The sequence below is a fragment of the Photinus pyralis genome, unplaced genomic scaffold (genome assembly GCF_008802855.1).
Source record: "Photinus pyralis isolate 1611_PpyrPB1 unplaced genomic scaffold, Ppyr1.3 Ppyr1.4_LG2, whole genome shotgun sequence".
NCBI classification, from domain to species: Eukaryota; Metazoa; Arthropoda; class Insecta; order Coleoptera; family Lampyridae; genus Photinus; species Photinus pyralis.
The window spans coordinates 39,138,792-39,163,297 of NW_022170403.1; the positions used below are offsets into that span (position 1 = coordinate 39,138,792).

The 24,506-nt window shown below is 36.0% G+C and overlaps 1 protein-coding gene across 1 annotated transcript; it reads right to left on the reverse strand.

The window, feature by feature from the left end:
* Positions 1-3,611: 3,611 nt before the first annotated feature.
* Positions 3,612-15,841, reverse strand: LOC116163094 (trichohyalin-like). The gene is made up of 10 exons (XM_031476937.1): positions 14,793-15,841; positions 14,471-14,622; positions 11,041-11,175; positions 10,536-10,981; positions 10,041-10,484; positions 9,810-9,987; positions 9,596-9,760; positions 9,234-9,546; positions 4,175-4,318; positions 3,612-4,043 (listed from the first exon to the last, which is right to left on the reverse strand). Exons 1-10 carry the CDS (start codon positions 15,545-15,547, stop codon positions 3,758-3,760), a joined length of 3,018 nt encoding a protein of 1,005 aa, XP_031332797.1. The 5' UTR covers positions 15,548-15,841; the 3' UTR covers positions 3,612-3,757.
* Between the last annotated feature and the right edge of the window lie 8,665 nt (positions 15,842-24,506).

Consider the following 24,506-nt stretch of genomic DNA (forward strand, 5'->3'; position numbering starts at 1 on the left):
CCTTTTAGAGCCCTTTCAGTTACATATCATTTCAGTTACAACTGTAACATATCAATGTTACTTATTAGAGCTCTTTCAGTTATGTAACTGAGAGTTACGTGTTGACTGGGACTGTAACACCTAAATAGACGTTGTGATATTAATGTCGGTTTAAGTCGATTAAAATTTAATAAACTTACTTCTAAAGGCATAACATATTTATACAGGTTTTACGATATATAGCAATAATGAAAAACATCGTGGTTCCCAAATCTTTTACAAAATATTTGGAAAATTATTTATACTCCCAAATAGAGATAGATCGAAGAATACATTAGGATACTTCAATGTCTTTCTCCATAAGAAAGGATGAAATGAGTTGAATTTTTCGAATGGGCTTCAGTGGGTGACGTCTGACAACGTTTGTCTTGGTTGGTCGGCTATCTATATTTTAGGATATTAGGGTACTTTTTATATTGGCAATCTCGGAAGTTTATCGATTTCCACCTTTGAAATTAGTCAGAGGATTGAAAAAATGGGTGTAGTGCGTAAGCTAGGTACCTACTTTACATTATGCGAGGACTTCTGTGATGTGAATGGCATTTAATTAAAATGTAATCAAATTCATTTTAGGGGTAGAAATGGATAAAATTCGGCAATTTCCAAGATAAGAATCCTCTATTTCAACTCCCTATGTTACCTTTTATTTTTATGAAAATTACAAAGCCTATATAGCGCTGTTATTTTATTGATTATTAACTTCATTTTGTGATATCTAAATGGTTATAAAGAAGCATTTTTGAATCGTTACAAATATCACATCAAAATTACAAATGACAGATGACCTACTGCTACCCAGATCACATTGAATATTTCTGTAATATACCTAGACCCATAACTAGAATGAAGCAGTCGGGGTGGCAAGTACTTTTCTAGGTGGGGATTAAGAATTTTTTGCAAAAGACTTATATATCGAACAACTCTTAAATGCATATAAGAGTACATATGCCTTACTAAAAAAATGTCTCATTTTAATTTGTAAGTAGTGTGTTGAGTTGGGTACATTTGTGCTTTATATTTTGTAAAGGAACCATTAACCACAATCTTCAGTGGGGGCAAGACCACGTTCTAGGTGGGGTTCAGCTGCACGTGGCCACTCCCTGGCTAGGAGCCGATGATGACTGTGCCAAAACGAGCATTCTCCGTACATCCAGGAAATTATGTAACGGAATCCGAATAATCCAGGAATATTATGAATATGATTGGTGTGTTCTTAGCATATTAGCTGCTGAATACCCATGGAATATGTCAAACGAATGCATACGCTCATAGAACATTTTATGGATATTTGGAATATTCTCAACCTTCTAGCATTAAGAATATCGAATGTTATCTGGGTAACTGATGAGGAGGTTAATTTAAAATCGGTTATTCGCCTTGTATGTCCTCGGAAATATTTATATCTCCAAAGGTTCGCTTGTTTGAAGACACTACCAATAATACTTCATCATCTTGTAACCTTGGAGAAGATTCCACATTGGAATATTCTGATATCAAATCAATAGGTGTATGTATTTTATTTCGTTTTACGTACCATTTTTTAGCTCAACATAACGAAGTTGAAGTAACACTTATACGCTCAAATTTCCGTCGAGATCTCAGCCCCTAGGTCACTTAGAGACTTCGGGTTTTTGCTAATTGATAACTGCTATGGTCTATATTCCTCCGTTACTCATAATTTATAGTTGTGTTACGCGGCAACACCCGTGAGTAGGTTTTGAAACATTAAAAAAATGTTTTTTAAGAAAGTTAATCGTTAGGAGTGTTGTGGTATTAATAAATGACTAAAACTTCAAGCAGGCTGGTAATACATTGTATATAGACTAAGAATGTGGCTCCTAAATAAAATTGGGGCGGGCGACGAAGAAGCACAGCAAACTGATTTCATTACAGTAAGTGCATTTTTAACCGTCATTAGGTAATTTGACATCCCACTCGTGACTTGCATTTTTTGTGAGTGCGGCATATGAGTTAGGATAGTGTATTTATATCAACAGTCATTACACAGGGCGGTTGAAGATCCCAAAAACGTACCGACACAGGAAAGTCTTCTTCGACGAAATGTATCCGGTGATGGGGCCAAAAGTTCAAACGCGAATTTCGGGTGAACGGAACGTCGGAAGTGGGTACAGACAAGGGAAAGTGGTTGCCCCCTACAAGATCTTACTGATGATGGAGACAACACTAAAAACGCAAATTGCGGGTGAACGAGATGTCGGAAGTTGATACCGACAAAGGGAATGTGGTAGCCTTCGACAAGATCTTTTATTGATGGTGGAGTCAACACTGGCTAATAGAATACTGATATGCCACACAAAAATGCGCGGAAGTCCCTTCGGTTTCACACGAGGACTGTGTTAATTTATTAAATGTTAAATAATTTATAAGTCACACCTACGAAGAAAAAATTAAATTAAAACAAGACGGGCGTTCATTACCAGATATTTAGGATAGAAAAAGAAAGCTCAAGTTGTAGTAAAAAAAGATAATTTAATCCTGAAGTGTAGTTTTCCTGCAGTTTTCCTAATTCGTAAGGTAAATTCCGGAGTAGTAAGTATAGAACATCTTAAGACCTTCTGCAGGGACACCTCTCAAAAATTATTATGCGGGTCACTCTATAATTGGGCGCAAGCCTTCTGAGCGCCTAGAACAAGAAAGGGATAACTAAATAAATAAATAATTAAATAAATAAAAGAAACGAATGGATATGTGGATGCAATAAGAAAATTGTTCTCTTCTGTTTCTTGTGTGCACTTTTCAGCGGAGGTTCACAAATTGACGTTCAAAATTCAAAATTCCGCCATTTATGAATTGAATTGCATGAAATTGAAATGGGGTATATACACTGTGTCCAAGATAAGGATGTCCATCATGGGAATCTCCGAAACCATAAAAGATTATGAAAAAGTTACGCAATTAAAGAGTCGGGCGTCGTCCACGGGTGCACCACCCTGTTGAAACGAACAGTTTTCAACTTTGTTTGTGTGTGTACTGTACGTCGTTGTATTTGTAATAAAAAATGCTACTCAATACCAGTGTGTACTTTTTTACGGACCATATGAAAAAAATTTGATGATGATTTCTCTTATACGAAACATTGTATTGAAAATCTCTCAGCGCTGTCTTATAGAGTTCAAGACGTGGAAACAAGAATGTGTTTTTTGTTATTTTGTATCGGTTCAAATATCATCAGAAAAAAATAAAAACGAAATCGACCAACTGCGGTTTTTTGGCACATCTTCGGAAGTAATTTTTCTCGAATTTGACCATCGTCGCATCTTTTATGGTTTTGGATATCCCCATCATATATGGTGCCGGCTATGCCTATTTTGAATTCCGTGCAGTTCGGTTCACAACTAATGAAGATGTCAAAAGGGCCTTGTTTATTTTTTTTGGCTCGTATGGTCAATTCACGACGCCGGTCTACGAATTTGTTAACTTTGTTAACTAATTTCTATCTGGGGAAACTTCGGAAAAAAAAATGTGCCAGATTTGGGTTTGCTTCAATGGACAAAAAGTCAATGAAAAGACCATATTACATAAAGTTTATATTAACAAATAAAAAAACGTACCTACGTAACTTGTGGTTTCCATATTACAAAATAATCACAAAGTTGGTTATGCAAAATGAAGCTCTAAGCCTTTATACGTCCTGATCCATTCTGATTCGTTTGATTGTAACAAGGTTTTCGAATTCTGTCTAGTTTTCGTTTGAGAATTAAGCAACGGCGTCTTCAAAATCATCTTCACATTCGGGAATAGTTGCCGGAACACTAATTTGATTGCTAATCGAACTGCATAACTGTCCAGGTACATTGCCGATGTTCGAGGTACTTAAAATTTGCTCCAACGTCATTAATTTCATTTGAAAGTAGCGTTTCTCTTCGGTCAAGCACGCCAAGTCTTTTTCCTGCTCCGCTATTACTTGCCGTAGATCGGACATTACATTCAAATCTTCTTGTCTGGATTCTCTTCTTTCATATCTTGATCTTATCTCTTCAAATCTGAGAAAAAATCAGAGTTGCATAATTCAGATAGTTTGTAATCTCCTTATGAGTTATAATATCTTATTCCTCGTACACAAACTTTCAAAATGTCAATTTTGAACAAAATAAACTGTTTTGAGAGTACTTACAGTTTAGTAACGCATTGGCATTTCCGTTCCAAATGATCAATCTTTGCCTTCAGATCCTTTTCTGTATTCTGAAATGTAGCTTTCTGTTCTTCTAGTTCTTGTGTGTGTTTATTTTGCAACTTTGTGATTTCTTCGTGCAGTCCTCTTTAAAAGGAGAAAGGAAAAGTAAAAAATAGGTGAAAGGATAACTAGCTAATTTTTTGCATTATCTAATCTAATTTTAACTAAAATTTCGTAGTGAAAAAGAATAAAAAAAATATAAAATTAAAACAATCCATTTCAAAATCATGCAAATGATAGTTTTTTAATCGTGCATTAAAAATGATAAAGAAGTCAGTATTGCTATTATGAATAGGAACCAGGAGTCGGAAAGGAACCAAGTCAGTGAAGGGTGAACCAGTGAAAGGAAAACGAAATTGTTTACTAGTCCGTTAGTACATCTACATAATGAAAAAGTTGTATTAGTGATGTGATGATAAGAAACATAGTAATAATGATAAGTTTGGTTACACACTGCGGTAAAAGAAACAGTACCCACACAGGTTGTTTACGTGACATTTGTGGTTATAAGTTATTCAAAAAAATAATAAATGGTATTTTTAATTGGCTGTATCTCAGTTAACTTTGAGAATTGACCACATCTTTTGAAGAACTTTCTGCTTAAAATGAAACATGAAACACCCTGTACATTTAGTAAAATATAAATAAATAAATTTGGTGGAATTGCAAAGTCTGTAAGTAGTTGGTGGAATTAGCGGTCGTTTTTTTCTATAAGTCAGTGAACTGTATACAGTCTATTTCAAATTAACTACTATTGCTAACTTACTTAGTTGGAGAGATTAAATTGTGAGGTTTTGTCTACTGCATCCAAATGTGGAATTAAAAAAAAAGCAAAACAACATCGCATTTTTCAGATAATAAAAAAATGTTACTTTTTATATAATAAATTGGTCTCGGCGAGATTCTGGGGGGGGGGGGGGGAGGGGAATATGGGGGAATAATCCGGGAAAGAATGCGGCTCTTTGATAGCGGAAGCATCCATTTTGCAGTTGCAAAGAAAAAGTGAAAAAAATATTTGTTTTGAATAACGGGTTTGTTTACCGTGCAGGTAGAAGTGAACAGAGATTTGTGTATTGTGCTCCAGGTTAGGAAGAGTGATGACGTCAGTTTACGGGGAAAAAATTCCATCCGAGAACTTCACCGGTTGGATAAATTAATACATAGAAGCGAGTTAGTTGAATGTGTCAGTTTATTACACTAGAAGCAAGGATGAAATCGGTTGAAATAGTAGGAGAACTGGTGACAAGTTCCGATAATCTTATACGGAGTGAACACCTCAGCGCTAACAAAGAGCAACAGACAAACAATGAGGATGGCGGAACGGAAGGCATTAAGGATACTGATGGAATACAGCGACCTCACAAGAAAGCAGATAAGGGAATAACTAGGAGGAAAAATGATCACCATCAGGAGACTGAAGATGAGGCAGCTGAGATATTGGGGGCATATAAAAAGGAAGTACAAAGACCATATCCAGTATACTGCGGTGCGGTGGCGGTCTCAGGATTTCCATAGAGAGATGGGAAGAGTGGAGCAGAGATAAACACAAAATGAAGAAAGAAAGCAGACGAGTACTGGAGGTGGAGGAAGAATCAGACGAAAGTACAAGCGGTCAAGAGGAGGAGGAGGAGGAAGAGACAGAAAATGAGGCAGGAAGAGGACAACAAGAAAGATGGAAATTAGATCAAAGGATGGAGACATCGGAAACGAATGTAACGAAGGGGGAGAGGCTATCACCAGGAAGCAGAGTTCCCTCAAATGCAGATATGCTAGTGGCGAAGCTGTGGTCGTACTCTATTTGATTTTCCCGAAATATTGTTGATGTAAGGAGGGCTGACCGAGCTTGTTTCATATGTAGGAGGACATTCTTTTTACGAGGTTCAGTGATATTCATTTATTTATGTAAAAAATTAAGTGCTATATATCTTTAAGATTGAAAAATTATCAAGAGAAAATGGATCTGTGTTTTCTTAAAGATATCAACCTCTGGGCAATTTTGAAGCCGTTTGTATTGCATGCCTTTTTTTTTAAATTTATGCATCTATCAAAATTGCATTTCATAGAAAAAATCATTTAACGTTAGTTCGTTCAAAATTCAAGCTAGAAAATCTCCAAACTCATAGGATTATTTATAAGATAATTTGGCTATAAAAAATTGTGCCCTATATTGTTGTTATGTAGGGCATTAAGGACAGTGCCCACGCACTAGTTATTCGGAAATTTATAGCGAAAACTAGAATTAGGAAATGAGAGAAATGTAAATTGAAACCATTTTACTATTTCATTTTTTTCATCAAAATAAAAATGAGAAAAAATGCGATACCGTAAAATTTATGTCAAGAGCTAGCCCGGAGTTATTTTGCGAAACATATTTTCAAGTTCATTTAGGAAGTAAATATTTTATCAAAAAAGGAATTGTCAATCCTCATTGTGAACCTGTTACCTAATCACCCGCTACCATGGGGCTTCAAAGAAAAGTGCCATTGTAAGGTGCGCCCGAAAAAATTTCCCATGGAAGATTCGTCCTCGTCCGATTCGCCCCCGGAAAGTTCGTCCTCTTCGCGGGCAAAACATTTATGGCGGGGATTACTTTGCTCCATGAAAACTCCGGACACTCCCCAAGAAAATTACCCCCCTCCTTCTCGCCGAAGTACTTGATCTTAGAAGATTCGTCCTATGAAAATAGGCTTAGGTTTTCCTGCAGTTTTCCTAATTCGTCAGGTAAATACCGGAGTAGTATAGAACAACTTAAGGTATTCTGCAGAGACACCTCTAAAAAGCATCATGCGGGTCACTCTGTAATTGGACGCAAGCCTGTTGAGGGCCCAGGACAAGGGGGGGTAATAAATAAATAAAATAAAAAAATGGCCACAATATCTTCGTTCGCAAGGAAAATTCCCCTTCACGATACCGTGCTACACTTCCGAAAAGTAACTACCGCCAAAGACCACCAAAATGACTCTTGCTACGACCGGTGTCACGTGAGCTCTCGTAAGAACTATACTGCAGCTACATAGAATTATCCATCCCGTATCCTTGGTCCCAAATAGGGGTGAAAATGAATTAGTAATGCGTTTTTCAAGGATTACAAAAATTTGTAGAAGACTTTAAAAATAATAAATGTTCATGTTGAGACTTGATTGGATCTAGCCCCCAAACGAAGCATTTTAAACCTTTGGTTTATCTGGAAAAATGTTTGCTTTGAGAATTTCTAAATTTTTGATACAAAACTTAATTTTTATGCGCTGTGTATTGACTTATCGTGTAATAAGTATTCATACAGAAGTAGAAAACACATAAAATTAAATATGGAAAGCCTATCCATACAATTGATCAACCTATTCAAAACGTTAAAAAAATTAACAAAAACAAAAGATGTCTACTAATAAATAAGAATTTTACCAGAGAAAATTGCGAGAGAAGAGATATATCAAATATGTACACAATTTAAACAAGGTTATATATAGAAATAGATAAGATGAGTGTCATCTGATCACATCAGTAAGGTTGAAAGATAATGATCTGCAGTTTCTACTTGATAATACAAGCTATGAGTCATCTGAGAAAAATTGCAGGATATAATAAGATAAAAAATGAAACTAACGGACCAATGTTGTTTTTAACTCAGTTTGAAGTTGAGTTTTTTATTGGAACGTCCTTGTCTCTCCGAGGAGAAGATGCTGCGATTACCCGGTCGTTAGTGTAAAATGTGTTCATTGAAAACTGTAATTGTTTTTGTGTACGGTGTACGGATACCTTTTATTTGGATATTACAATTCCCGGACAAGTAGTTAAGTCATAATTTTAGTTTATTTGTAATAACTGTTTGTGTTATTGTACCATTTTCCTTTTGTGTGTTAGGATTAAATCCCACTTTTGTAATCTTCATCATTAATTTCCGTGTGTTATTCACAACAACGTCTTTTCTAATTTACCGGTTGTTTTTATTGGATGCTTGCCCAAGGTCCATTTTAATTATTCAAAATTTTGAAGTTCAGTTTGGAGTTTAAGGTATTTGGTCTGACTCACTATCTGTTAGAAGGTAACAGGTTAACTGAGAGCAGAGTTGAATCTCTCCTCTGTGCTGGAGAGAAGTTTTGTGCCGTCGTAATAAATAAAAGGGAAAGAGCTAGCTAGGTTTTTGTTTTGGTGTTTTGTGTACGGTCTTTCTGGCCTACGGATCAGTGCACACAGCATGTTGTCAACGAACTACCATTAGAATGGAGAACATACAGGGTGTTCCTGTTCCAAATCGCATAGGAAGGTTAATTGAGTTTTGCAGATTAATATTTTTATTAAAATTTTCGTTTTAAAAATTGAGTTTGACAAGAAGCCGTCATAAAACATTGAAAATATCGATTACAAAAAATGAATTTCTCCGTCATTATAATAACTATACCTAATAAACAGTTTGATATGAACGTTTCTGAAATTTTGGTAGTTAAGAGTTAAGTTGAAAATAAGTACCGATTCTAACAATTTCCCCAAGAAAGTCCAGAGTGCAACTGGAGCTCAAATAACCATTTCTATTGACAAGTAGTATGCGTTATGAATTTTTAATCGTAGTTGGAGAACCACTACGGACTTCGCTGAAGTTCTGCCCCTGTGAGTAATTGAACGAATTACGTTACGATTGAACTTCTATTTCTATCATAACCTTCTATTGTGTTGAAACGTTGAGTGACTATTATTAATTACTCAATGATTGAAATAAATAAGTGGATCAACATTAGTTATTACTTCCATTACTTTACATTTAAAGCATTGGAAAACTACTGATAAGCGTTCTCGAATTTGCAATTCAAGTTAGGTAAAACTCATAGGTAAGTACTATTTACATGCACAGTAGAACCTAACAGTATGGTACTGCAGTATAAGCGTTACAACAATCGATGGGCATTTTATATTCTACTAAAAGAAAGGTGCAAATGAAAATAATGTTACAAATAAAGAATATGACCCTTTTGATTCACTCACTCATACTACAAATGATACCAACCTGATTTTATAATCTGCTTCCATTTTAATCTTATTGGCAGTTTCTCCATTATATGCCATTTCCTGACGTAAAACTTGAATTCCACCCTCCAAAGTATCAACGTTGCTTTGTAAGTCTTCAATGGCAGAATTTTTGCTGATAATTTCGTTCTTAAGCGAATCAATCGCCTTGAGTAATTCTACCTCGCGGGACTGATGGGACTTTTGTTGGGTGTAAAATTGATCTTCTAAAGTTTTTAGCTTAGTTACGTATTCCTCTTCGACTAGTATTATGGCTTCATTTTTTTGACGAATTAAATTCTCCCATTGGGCATCTATAAATGTAAGTGACATATCCGAAAGAAATGCTCATTAACTACGTACCCAATTCTGCTCGGTGTTGGTCGATCAGGCTTTGAATTTTTTCTTGCGATTCGTGTTCCATTTGTTCTTTCACTAACTCAATAGTAGTCCTCATTGAACTTAATTGTATATGCCAACTGCTTTCGGCGTCTTTCATTTGCTTTTCATGCTCAGAATTAATTTTATCTGTAAGCCAGTTTCGTGACTTTATATTTCACGTATAAGTGTAGCATACCTATTTCTTCTTCGTGCTGTTGAACTAACTTTTCAAATCGTTCATGGTGGCTCATGTCGATTTTGTCCATCACTCGCCGAAGTTCCATTATGTCACGATCGGTATTTGATTGGATTCTTTCAATTTGTTTCTTATAATACTCGTCCTTTTCAGTAAGTGATGTTTTCAAATAATTCACCTGGAGAGATACTTATATTATCGATAAGTTGACAAAATAAAGCGCATACTTACCTCACGAACGTATTCAAGAATTCGCTTTTCGTATCCCTCTTTCAAATCTTCAATGTCAGATTCATGTTCGGATTTCATCGCCTCAATTGCCGCAAATCGTTCTTCGTAATGTAATTGATCTAACTCTGATTTCAGTCTTCTACACTCTTGAAGTAATCTCTCCTCCCAATAAATGGCAATGGCAGTCTTTTGTTCTGCTAGTTTTTCTTTTAATGCCTTCTCCTTGTCAACAATTTCTCTGTTGTGCATTCTTTGCATGTGTTGCAAGTTTTCCTTTTCGAGATCGACCATCGTCCTCAATTTTTTACTTTCGTCTTTCAAATTCTGTTCGGTGTGTTTCATCTCTTGGAGCTGCTGCGAGACGACATCTAGCGACTTTTGCTGTTCTTCGGTCAAACCTCTCAGTTGCTTCACTTCACATTCGTAAGATTTCAAATTTTCCACCTTTAATTAAGCTTACCGTCGATTAATGTTACCACAGAAATATCACTTTACCTCTTTCATTAACTGTTCCGCTTGTTCCACTTTTTTGTTCGCGTCTTTGAACACTTCTTTTAGTTGTTCCTCGATCTTCTTGTCTTTTTCTTGTAATCTCTTCTTACAGGACTGCTCTATTTCTCTTAATTTCCATTCAAAATCATCTAAGAGTTCTTGTTCTTTTACTATACCCACTGTTCGCAATTTTTCAAAATCGAGTTTCCATTTTTCTTCAATTGCAGTTTTATCCTGAATTGACTTTTCTAACGCCGCATCCAGAGTTTTTTTGTCTTCTTCCCGCTGTTGCATGAGGGCCATCTTTTGCTTCTCCAGATTTTCTTTCTCCTTTTCTAATACTTCTAACTGTATTTCTAGAGATTCTATTTTTGCTCTAAGACCTCTAATTGTGTACTGTAGTTCGGTAATTTTGGTATTCGCGTTGCTTTGGAAAGTTTGAAATCTCTCTGTAAGTCAATGCAAGCAGTTCTTCAGTTCTTGTGTTAATAAAAAAGGCGATACTTACCAGTTTTTTGGGTCAATTCGCTAGATAAATCACAATTCTTTTGCGTTGAACTTTCAAGATCATCTTCAACGTGTTTCAGTCTTTGGCGAAAGTTCTCAGATTCCTTTAAGGCAGCTTGAAGTTCAGTTTGGAGACCTACATGAGACAGACAAGTACCCATTTAAAGGTTAATATAGCAGATACGTTGCCCTAATGTTGTACTTATCATAAACACATAAGGGGGAGATCAAATCAACCTGACAGATTAATTAAATGCAAAGCAAACAAACATCTGATAATACCTAAGTAAAGTAAATGAGTTGTGGGGAGTTAAAAAATAAAATTAATACGTAGGTTTCCATAGTCAATTAATGAAACATTTATAAATCACTATAATAAACCTACAGTTGTACAAAATTGCTTTGAAATCTCAGAACAGTCACAGCAGAGAATTGTGTGCATTCAATTGTGCGGAAAAGCTCTAAACAGATTTTGCACCTTTTGTAAGTCAATAGTAACAAGGGAGAGGAATTTGGAATAGCCACAAGTCACTTAATGCAAAAAAAACAAGGGTTTCCAATTCCGACCGAATTTGTCATCTAAACTTGACCTAGACATTAACGACAACTTGTTTCTAAATGTTGAAACAGTTAAGTGTATGAAAAAAATGGGAGTAGGGACCAAAACAAGCATTTTTTCCTAATAAACAGAAGATCCAAAATGTAGCAATTCCCCCAAAATTTGAAAAATTTCCATTTCCTATTTAACTCTTTCCTCAGGAGCCACAAACAGAGGAGATGGGTACATTTTCTGATTTCTGTGGGCATGCTCTTTCTTGTTATGTAAGAATATTTCCAAAATTTTTGTCGCAAGACCATAACCGGGGGTGCGAATGGCGATGGCGATAAAAGTCGGTATAATCAGAATAACTAATCCAAATGTTTAATTAGCAATTATGCGGATACAGTCTCTCGTTTGGAAATGAATCACATCATCAGCGCACTACCCTGTACTACTCAGTGCTTCAAAAGATTTAACCTCAATTAACATTCCACCTCAAACTTGCAGATCCTAAAATCACTGACCTGGAGAAGTTGACATGTTAATTGGTGCAGAGATTTTTTGGAATTTATTGTCCGTGGGTCAGTTAAATTAGCACCGAACGGCCATCTTATGCAAAAAACAAACTTGGAATGGGTGGTATCGGGATAATGTTGGTAGTATTGTTGTTCACATTTCTACCAAGTCGGATCCATCAGTTCTAGAAGATTCTCAACGGGATGTTCGAAACAGGTTGTTTGCAGTATGTTGATTTCAGGCACCAGTACGAACGACTAAGTCACATGGCTAATGTTTGGTCGCATTTTTATTTTTGCAATTGGCGGTGGGAGCAAGTGGAGTCTCTATATATTTGATGCAATCTGACAGCTCTTCGATCGCGGCAGACCCATTGAAATTTTCAGAAATTTTAATTCAGTAGGGCTGCCACTACAATCAGAGGTAAATTTCCCGCGACTCCCAGACTTTTCCCGCCTTTCACACGGATTTAGGAAAATAGTGCAACTTACTTATGAGACAGTCTTCATATGTAAAGACGCGAAAAGGCAGTGAAGACTCTCAGAGCAGTTTAACAAAAATATTCTCACTCTCACTTTTACTTTTGGCTTTGTCTTCTGGCAAGACATATATCATATTATCCGACTTCCATTTTTTGCAAGGTGTAGAAAGACCGATGTTTATAAATTTTACAAAATTACTTGATGAATCATTCCAATTAAAAATTTTGAGAATTCCCCGGAAAATAATTAAATTCCGTGGGAAGCCCCACACTTTCCATTTTTTGAAGAAACTGCCAAAAGCGCGATTTTTGGTTTGAGATAGAAGTGTTAGGTCCTTATTCTTATTCGCACACAAAGCAATTAGGCAAAGCAATAGAACACGTTTAATTCATGCTACCGTATATCCATCCGACTGTTAGGTTTTACTGGTATCAAGTGCTTCCAAAATAAGTGATAGCATACAAGCATATGATGGGTACGACAAGTTACATTATAAGAGAGCAAGTCTAGTCATAACACGGGATCGACAAGAAATCCAAATTCCAACTTTTTAGGGACAAATTATCCAAATAATTTGGATTGTTTTCGTCAAGATTTCCAATTTTTATCGACAAATTATCCAAATCCAAATAAAGCGACAAAATATCCAACCAATTTGGAAACTCCGATTTGGATATTTTGTCGGTGGCGCGACAAGATATCCAAATATCGAATTTTTTTAGACAAGAAATCCAAATTTTTTGGACAAAATATCCAAAAAGTTCGGAAATATTTTGATAAGATATCCAAACTTTTTTGGACAAGAAATCCAAATTTTATTCAAGCCCTGTAATCACGTATGGACCTTGTGCAGTACGAAACATTTCAGTTTCAGTGTTAAAGCACGCCATAGCATTTAGTATGTTTTCATACAGCGTCAAAGAATTAGTGCTTACCTAGTAATAAATGAGTTATAGGATAGCAGCAAAATGAACAACGACGAAATAAACATCTTTAGAATCCGTTAGTACACAGTTTATACAATGTATCTGTAGCTACTTACCAAAATATGAAATTATTAAACTAGGTACACTACACTATTAAACGCTGTATAAAAACTTACTGAATGCTAATTGCTATGCCGTGTTTTAACACTGAAACTGACATGCTGATACGGAATTTTTCGTACCACACAAGCTTCATGCCTGATTAAAATTATAATTAATAAGTACTTTTAAAGCTCAGCACTTTGACAAGCACAAAGCTCTCACGCTGAAAACAACTGCTGTTAAAAACGCCGACCTGCGTAGCTCAGATGAGCTTACGTTAGAAGCTCTAACTTTGGCTACAAGGGTCCTGGGTTCGAATCCCAGGTAAGGTATGGCTGTTTGTGATTGTATAGTGGGTTGAGTGGGAAGAGTAGCAAATTGCTAACACTCCGCCCACTATAAAATAAAGGTAATAAAAAAAAAACAAAAAAAAACGTATAGGTAATGATCAAATACACTAAAAAGCGGCGTACCTTTATCTATTCGAAAATTGGATATCTTGTTGAAAAGTTTCCAATTTTTTTGGATTTCTTGTCTAAAAAGTTTGGATAAGTTGTCAAAAAATTTCCGAACTTTTTGGATATTTTGTCCAAAAAATTTGGATTTCTTGTCTAACAAAAATTCGATATTTGGATATCTTGTCGCATCACCGACAAAATATCCAAATCGGAGTTTCCAAATTGGTTGGATATTTTGTCGCTTTATTTGGATTTGGATAATTTGTCGATAAAAATTGGATATCTTGACGAAAACAATCCAAATTATTTGGATAATTTGTCCCTAAAAAGTTGGAATTTGGATTTCTTGTCGGTCCCGTCATAACACAGAGGTTTATCACATGATCACACAAATTAAGAAACTCACGATCCATTCCGGCCGATTTAGCAAATACGTCCCTCTGCAATTCTTCCATCTGAAAACGTAGCTTGTTCGCTTCCGCATCTCGTATGGATAGTTGCTTGGACAAATCATTCAGTTGACTTTGAAATTTCGCCTCTTGATTTATCAAATTTTTCCTAAAATAAAAACGTAATTGGCATAAGTACGTAGGCGTTTAAGACGAAACATGTGCTGAACAACGTCAAGTACATAAGATGTGCTAATTTTATATCAATCATTAAAATGTTCTAATAATAAGCAAAAGAAAAACTATGTACGCAATGCGAATGTCTTACTGATAACGTACTTAGCGGCATCGTCTTGATGTCCATTTACCAAAACACTGCTCTCTTTATTTGAAGATATTTTTGACGGCGGATGCGATAAATTCGTGGTTAGCTTAATTTTGGTTTTTTCGTCTTTGTTAATGGGATGATCTGTTAATGAAACCTTTAAGTTCTCAATTGAAGGATCTGGTTTTAATGGTGAATGTTCGTATGAATGGACACGGCGATATTTATGTCTCGCAGTCGCTTCCAGATCTGGGCTACTTGGCGGTGTTTCGCCCACGATATCACGTTTGACGGGAATTTTTGGTGCAATCGCCAGGGTGCCGTGTCCGCAGGGCTTAACACTGCATCGGCGTTGCTCACTTTTAACCACATTTGCGTATGACGTAATTTGAGACGGTATTTGATGTAACGTTCCATTAGAGAGATTTTGGCTCACATCCATATTAATCACCGGTTGATCGGATAAATCAGTCTTTGTATCGATTTTTTCGTTTTTTTCAGGAATAATTTTCGCGGTCACTTCGTCACTATTCACTACTGATGTGTCCTCGTTATTTTCGCGTAACCCAAATTCCGTCGCTACGCAGGGTATGACGTTAATATTCCCACCTTTAATTACAGCCGATTGTGTTACTTTATTTTTACACATTTCTGAAGGTGCATTCGTTAGAGAAGTGTTTGTTTTACTTCCCTTTTCGCTCTTTTTCTTGCTTTCATTTATGCCATTGCTGTCAACATCCTTTTTGGCCCTTTTGAAGAAGCTGAACATGTTGCCTAATTTTTATACGGGGCAAATGGCAAAAGTGAATTACAATGCATTACTTACGTTGTTGTGAAGAGTAACAAATTAAATTTAGGTAGACTTCCGTATTCTAATTCAGATAAGAACCCCGTTACATTTTACAAGTACCGGTTTATTATTAGATTGTATTTTTTTGTCACTAGGAACCGGCACAAATCTAGGCGGTAGGTACGCTTGCCGGAAAACATTTGTTGCTCAGCGTAGATGGAAGCCAAATTAAAAGTGTTTCATTTTAATTAATTGAGGCGACAAGTGTCTTGCCACCGTTTAAAATTATTACTAAACAATTTTAAAGGGAAGTTCATATTTTGAAAGCATTTTGGTTGTTGACTTTTGGAGGGGAGCTCTGGAAATAGCATTAGTCTGTGCCAAGATTGCTTAATGACGTCTTCAACTGGAAATAGAGGGGTGCAAATAAATGAGAAATTATATCCGGTCGTAACGATCTCCATGAAAAGCTCAACCTGTTGCTTCTGAAAAAGTTATGACTTATGAGCACTAGATTGGCATGTTAGTATACTTTGAATTTTTAAACGACGAACGCAAACGTCTAATGTGCGCACCGGGTTCATCCCTACATCGGTGTAGTGTTTGAGGACGTAACTACAGTATACCAAAAATCTCTCCTGGATAGTCTTTGCTTGTTACTACTAGATAATATAAATAATAGTAAAATAAAAAAATAATAGTCTTTGCTATTGGCTATAAGTTTCGCAGTTTTTGAAAATATCAAATCATTATTTTGTATGCACGTCCTTTTTTTGTCTATTTACAACAGATTCTAACAAAACCCTGGAACGTGCGAAACATCGTGCCGAAGAGCTTGTTCATATTACCACAATATAACACATATACTATGATCATTAAAATTCAATGCTATGATATTACTTTTAACATTCTTCCTAGATCGGTATGGAATTGATGTAACGTTCGTTGCCAAAAGTTAATTGGACCACGTTTAAAAAAACTGTTTGGTCTCTTGTAATTGTTTCATATCTCCGACCGTTAACGAGAAAAAAAAATAAAAATCAATTTTCTGTAGTTAGCGAAATGAAAATAAAATTTTTAAAATGTTCTAGTTATCTAGTAGGTCCTGGCTTTATTTGGATAATCTCTCGTTTTTATTATTTTTAACAGTTCGCATTTGAAATTGTATCTTGTGTTTGCATATGTTTATAAATGAAAAGTTTAAATTGTAAAGTGTACAGTAAAAAATTATCAAAGTTCTCGTGTGGATCGAAGGGACTTCAGCGCATTTTTGTGTGGCAGATCAGTACTCTATTAGCCAGTTTTAACTCCCCAATCAATAAGATCTTGTCGAAGGCTACCACATTTCCTGTGTCGGCACCCACTTCCGACGTCTTGTGCACTCACGATTCGCGTTTGAAATTTTGACTCCATCACAATTATGATCTTGTCGAGGGCTACCACATTCCCTTTGTCGGTACCCACTACTGACGTCCCATTCACCCTCAATTCGAGTTTGAAGTTTTGACTCCACCATCATTAAGATCTTGTCGGGGGCAACCGACGAGCTATTTCGGTTTAAAAAAATGCGCTTTATCTGCACAAGAGTTGTGCACAATTTATACTTGTTTATTCGTATCCCGCTGCCGAACGGTGTTTAAGCTATAAGAAAAAGTGGGTCGTTTCTGTGTATGAGTGGTTCAACTGTCTCCGTGGAGTATAGGTACCTAACACAGTCCGATTCTTCGCTGTATCTGTTGCCTGCTCATCTCGTGCGGATCGCAACTCTTGGCATGTTAGCAATACGGGAATTAAGGGGCCCTCTAATTAACATTTCCTACATTTAAAATATGTTTTGCTTGTGTGATAATCGATTTTAGTATGAATACTTGCTATTGGGATTCTCACATGTACCTTTCGTGTTAAATTAATTTTTGTTAACTGACGCTGGACCAGAGCCACGTCATTTTGATGTTTTCCTATGTACATGCCATTTATCATTTTATGAGCTGTTTTATCTTAATTGATCATATATGTGTTGTTGTACTAAATTGATTTATCATGTTTTCCACCTTTGAGACCTTTATTTGTGAATTTTTCTCACTTGCATTTTTTTGTCGTTGATATATTTCATGTATTGGTGTGGTCTATGTCGGGGTTTTTCCCCGTAGAAGGTTTCCTGGGGATTACCTTGTTGTGTGCGTATTTGTTCTTGTTTTTTCTTACGCGCAAAATTCTGCATTTCATTTAATTCCCTTCACGATTATCGCTCACGTCCCAACACATAAAAGAACCGATTACAAAACGTATGAGTGCATCTGTGCCATCCATATGGGGCCGACTGGTAACGAGATTCAAAAGTGCCACGAAACGTTCGCCGTTTCGACTTGAAAGGTAGGTAGGTGCAGGGCCGTGCGAAGGCTACCGCGCGTCCGGGGTGGAAACTAATTTTGGGGCCCCTCCGAATGTAAAATTATGAGGTTGGGCAAGGAACGATTTTATAAGAATAATAAACGTAATATTTGCTTTTCCATCATAAACTAATATAAAATAATAAATATTATTATATGCTTATAATTGGAGGTAAATCTTTCACTCACGCCTTTGACGCTCCTGACGTAGGCCCCGACGCCCCCCAGACCCGGGGTCTGGGCCCCTTTCGCCCTCCTTTCACACGGCTGTGGGTAAGTGGCTCTACTCCTAGCTATTCCAGTTTTTCCCAGAGTTGCCAACTGTAAGTATAGGGTCAACATTTTGATTGACTTTTTGAAAAAAGTACCGGATACCAAGTGGAGAGTCAATTCTGAATCAAGGCTTCTCTAACACACAAATAAATCTTCAACTTGGTAGCAGAGAAAATACTTAAGTCTATTTTTGGGAGAATAATGTTTAACTGTCTACCGTTGCTGAATCATCTGATTAGCACAGTTCCCAAAAACGTTAGATGCGTCTTTGAGGTCAGTTTCTCTGAGGAGTTGTAGTATTTTACTGATGTGTTGTGTTGGGGTCGTTAACTAGGTTACAAATTATTTATGGAGATATACGTAGTCAACATGCTTATGAAAATGTAGCTCGCCATCTATTACCTACGCACCCCAAAATTTTTTGCGGTTGTTGTCCACGGCACCATTACATGACTGTCTATGATTATTCGAACTGATGCGAGGCACGGAACTGAATGGAACACTTGGATATGGTTAATTTTCAGGCCATTTCGTTTACAACAATTAAAAATATTGCCTTAGGTTAATATTTTCAGTAATGTAGGACACCGGGCATTCTTTGTAAATCTGAAGGTTGTCTACATACATATATGCGTCTTAAAGTGTCTTAGACATTCTGGCAAGTTAAACGTAAATATAAAGAAAATGATGACGCACAACACCTTTAATTTTAGAAAACTGTGATATGTTGGTATCACTAAACCCTTGTTTTTTTGCTTGCGGTTATGTAAGCAGTTCTTGAACCACTTTAGTGATGTCTGATCTGAACCAATGTTTGCAGTAGGTCACTATACTTACGCAATCGAAAGTTTAATCTAGTAATACAAGCATACTAGATAGAGGGTTGAGGACAATTCCCCGAAAACAATTGCCGGAATACAATTGAACGAACATACAATTAACCGAACGTACAATTTACCGAATGCACTGTTAAACTGGGCGAAAAGTATTCAGGTTCCTAAGGTACCCAATAGGTTTTAGTAGTATTCTTCAGCGTTTACGGTGCAGTTTAAATTATTCTCTAAGAGTAAATTAGTCCTTTGTTAAATTTTGTTCTTTAATTTTTTGTTTATGTTTACTCTTTATTAGATCTGTCTTTTAGTTTTTCATTCTTTGTGTGTTTCTATAGTTTAAGAGTTTATAAAATTATACTGGTTGATCTTCTAATCCCAATAAATTATTCAATGTTGGAATGCGTTGCGTTGTGTAGCTCAAACTATTGAAGTTAGTTTAATTTTAATTGATTAAATGTAACAGCGTGGAACAAATGCTAAAGCTGATAAGTATCGAAGTGAAGCAAAAAATAGGAATTCTTGTCATTCTTTTTGCCTTCAAAATGATTTGAAAAAATAATGTATGGTATGATTCGGTCAATTGTCTATCGGTCAATTGTGTGTTCCGTAAATTGTTTTTTATTATACCTGAATCACAATCTCCGTTTTAAACACTCAAATGCGTGCGAAAAAGGGCCTTTAAAACACACGTGCTTTAAAGTTGCTAAGTAACGATACTTCAAGTATGACTTTTGAAACTGTCATCTGGATGAAATAAAAAATCCTCTTAGGTCGCTTTCTGTAAATGCAGAACATTTATTTGGCTTTTGTACCTATCCTTTGGTTGAAGCTTTCACAAACGCGCGTAATTTAAGGTATGCTTCCAAATCTGTTCCACTTTTTAATCGCAGCATTGCTTTAAGTTTTGAATGAATGCACCAAAATATAGAAGATTTAAATACCTTTGACATTTCCTTCATATATGCCAGCATTATGGATGCATTTAAGACTGTATTCGTAAGTAACTTCCTATTCATCCATGGAAACAACTTTTCATATTCTTTATAAAAGGCTTTACTGGAGTTGGATTTTACACCTACCAACGTTTGTTTAGATTTTACAACAATCGATTTAATGGACGGTGTATTATCTTTTTCAACGGAAATGTTTAATTCACAAAGACGATGATTTTTATAAGCAAACGTCAAGTGACATTTCCATGGCAATCGTGAAATTACGAACACCCAGCCCACTTAATTAGACATGTATTCGAGTATAACGTCAATATGACTTCATTGTATTTCCTATTTTTAAATTATACTGCAGGTATAATAAAAAATACTATAAGATACACGTGTATAATTGGTCTTTAAAGCACTTGCAACGTTAAAGGCACTCCGCTTTGCGTCGTGCCCTTAAACTCGTTGCGCGTGCTTTAAAGACTTGATTATACACTTGTATCTTAATATACTATTTCGGTCAATTGTCCGTTCGGTGAAATGTCCGTTCGGGCAAATGTTTTCGGCGAATTGTTTTCGGTGAATTGTTTTCGGTCAATTGTCCGGAACCGATTGATTTATCATAGGTCATTTATAACCTTAGGTAGGGCGGTGTTGCTTCCTAAATCAGGACTGTATTGGTGGAAATACATAGTTGTGATCTAGATAGTTAACTAACTGGGATGTAACCAACTTTTCCAAAATTTTTGACATCGTTGGCAGTATGGAGATTGCCCTCAGGTCACTATAGGTTCATGTCTGTGGATATCTTGTTTTAGCCACTGGGTTAATGTCAGTCATTTTCCAAACCTTTTGCTGTGCTCACTGTTCAGTAGTCCAAGTCGAAATAAAATGCGCATCAGTGTCAACACTTCTGTTTGTGGAGATAAGGCTATAGTAAACCGTTTGGTAAACGCATTACTTGTACGGTTATTAACTTTATGATGAATTGTAATAATTAACGTTTTAACGTATGTAGTGTTCCATAAAAATATGTCATAATGTTGGCAAGAAGAAATAAAATGTGCACGCATAATTAACATAGACAATTTTCTCATTTGTAAAGTAACAATATAGTCTTCAACACTATGAGAGGTTACATTTCAGTAAGCAAACTGACACATCCACTGGCACAAATATTTTTGGTGCCTATCCGATATTTGGTGAAATTCAGTAATATTGGGGTGGACTTGTCGGGAAATTACTGGCTCGACATGTGGGCCAACTTTGACGAAAACGTATGACATTACCTGAAGTTAAATAACGTTATTCCAAAGAAGATGACTGCCTTATTCCGGCTTTAGGAAGGAGTACATAGTAGGTACACATGTCAATCACAGGGGTGCACATAACATATATTTTTCACATAACAAGGATAATTTCAAATATACATGATCAGCACAGGGTTGACAATACTTACATTGAATTACAAATAAAAGAGTGTCCTTTTGAAGTTGGTGGTTTGGTTTAACAACGGATTTATTTGGGTTCTTAAAAAGCCCGAAAGAAACAATTAACTGTAAAACAAACACACAAGTGATCACGAGCCATTTATATTTAGACAGTTAAATTACATTGTGTGTCTTTTTCTGTTCTGTACTAGCAGCAAGCAAACAAAGCAAAAGGAAACAGGTGTTGTAGTAATGTCGAACCGTTAGAATTTTTCTTGTAATGTGAAGAAGAGCTAAATGCCTTCATGAAATTCTTTCGTTTACTAAATATACAGTCAATGTGTGATAAGTATTGAAGGAATGAAGCTAGAACTATATTTCAAATTGCTAAAATTGTGCATTCACACAAAAATACTCTTCGGATATTTTTACTTACAGACGTCATGACTCTTCGAGGTTATCAAACTATGGCGATTGTTTCTTTAAACTTCAAATGGGATTTAGACTTGGCAGCTTCCTCGCATTCTGTTGCACTTTAATTACACCTAAGTTTTATGAAAAAATTCGTAAAAAAAGTTGCATTGCGGAAACATTATATTGGCATCCACTGGTGTAGTTTCCATGATCGTAAATTTAATAAACCTTTATAACATTTATAGCTCAATAAGACTGCTCTCGACTTCCATCGTATAAATTTGGAAAATGCATGATAATATTCCAAGAGACTTGCTTGTTTACAAATGTGGGTAAACGGTATGGTTAATAGACTTGTCATCCCGCACACGACGTTTATAGGCTGCTTTTAATTTCTGTATTCGAAAGATCGTAAAAATATGCTGCCAAATCACAAAACTAATAAAATATTTTGAGACTGCGACTCTGTCTCTCTTGTTCACTTTGAACTTTAATGCGAAAATTACATCGAACAACAACCCTTCGACTTGTATTACGGGTTCGTCACAGAGCCCGCCACAATCATCTTGTTTTGAATAAACCCCCGATACAGCACATTTTCATATTTTTTTCTAATCCAGCCACTATTTTTAAGTAAGTAAACTTTTACTGTCCAAAAAAGGTGTTTTATGGTTTCAGGTATACTTACGCTTATTCAGTTACAACTACAGAATTCAACTATACTGTAAACCCCTATTATTGAAGGTTCAATGTTGTAATAATTTCTAGTGATGTTGTTAAAAACTTTGCGATGGTCTTTACAGAGCTCTGGGGATCTCCCAGGCCTGCAGTAAGAATCAAACTGGTACTTACATTGTGATATGGAGTGTAGATGACATAAGTACTGGAGTACAATAATGCTTAACAGGAAGACGCTGCGGTTTTATCCATAACGATCGAGCACGTGACCATGACTTTTTCACCGGGGAAATTCCCTAGTACGACTTTGTACCATAAAACAAAGACACTATTTTGTTAAGTTATCAAGGCCACGACTTTGGTCCATAAACAAGGCCACTTCTTAGTTACGCAAACCGGAAATCCTCCTTATCAAGGCCACGCCTTATTTTATCAGAGAAATCCTTTTATCATAAAACGAGGTCATCTGATTTTCCAAGATTAACTTGGTTTAGAAAAAAATAAAATTTTCAATCAAGAACTAGGGTAACGTTATATGTTAGTAACTTATTGGGCTACGAGCCGTTATTAAGCCCCCCAGGTGCGATCATGACACTGATGAAAATGGTTATAGGATACCTTAATTAAGCGTTTTCAACAAAAAATTTACCGAAGAAACCCTAAATTTTGCATAATCTTAATTTAAACTTCACTTCATTTCGTCGACATTGGAAGTTAAGTTGGTGAATTGTGATCGTTTCAGAAGGACAACTGTAAAAGGTTATGTTACTCCTTTCTCTACTACATTGAAATATGCTGGGTTTAACGTTTATGTTAACAGATGTAATAAAAGTAGTATAATAGGTATAATATTAAATAATAATATTTGTACATTTTAGTTCTAACAAAGAGGGAATCTATGGAAGATCCGAAAGTTGTTCCTTCCCCTTTCGAGTCAAACGGCTGATATAGAAAACGCGTTCGAAGTTAATCGGCGGTCGCTAACGAAAAAAAATGCATTGCAAGATAGAATTATATTATAGACGCGCGCGTACGCAATTACTCCTATTTACTTAACCTAACGAATGAAACAATAAGGTGCTTCATTTACATTATGATTTACAAGTACCAGATCAAGGAACATCGCAATAACAGGTAAGCCACTTTCATATTAAATAGTTCCTTTTGTTTCATTAATATACCTTTTTTAAATAAAGATCCTTATGATATCACGGACACTTTCAATTAGCCAACAAAGTTACTACCTGCATCAAAGTTCCTATATACAGGGTGAAAATTTTGTCTAGAACGCTGAATATATCTTCAAAACAACTTTTCTTTTAACCAAAATTATATAACTCTGCTACCAATCTACGTAGGTACTTTAAATTTATGCATAACTAAAGAATTGTAGAGACTCATTCGACACCTGATAGAAAAACTTCAACATCCAAAAATGGTCACAGATGACATGTTTTTCTGCGGAATAAAGGAGAAAGACCAGGGGTGCTATTCTTGACCTCACTTGAATTGGTTCGTATTCGTTTTAAAACGATGTATGAAAATTCGCATACGACTATCATTTGCTATTCATGTGTAGCCTTCGTAACGCTTGTAATTTCAATTCGAATGATATGTTTGGCAACGTTGAATTTGGTAGTAGTAAATACCTTCATACGAGGTTTCCTTGACAACAGTTTGTATACACAACTATATACTTTCTTATAACTGAGCAAATTACAAAAAGCGATTAAGGGCCCCACAGACTTCCGACTTGTTCGTCCGATTTGCACGACGTGTAAATCGGATGGTACCTATGTCGAACAAGTACGACAGACTCCACATACCTCGTGTTTGATCGATCGGAAGGCAAAAAGTCGGATGTTGATATTTTACACGACGTACAAGTACGCCCGATTTTACACATGCACTTCCGATTTCTTTGTCCGATCGTGCCAACTGATTTACACGTTGTGCAAATCGGACGAACAAGTCGGTCTTCT

Bases quoted from the DNA above. Each gene is read 5' to 3' on its own strand.
- LOC116163094 (XM_031476937.1), bottom strand. From the start codon at position 15,547: ATGTTCAGCTTCTTCAAAAGGGCCAAAAAGGATGTTGACAGCAATGGC. The intron at 14,623-14,792 runs GTACGTTATCAG...TTTTTATTTTAG, and splicing joins CATCAAGACGATGCCGCTAA to GAAAAATTTGATAAATCAAG. The intron at 9,988-10,040 runs GTAAGTATGCGC...GTATCTCTCCAG, and splicing joins TTCTTGAATACGTTCGTGAG to GTGAATTATTTGAAAACATC.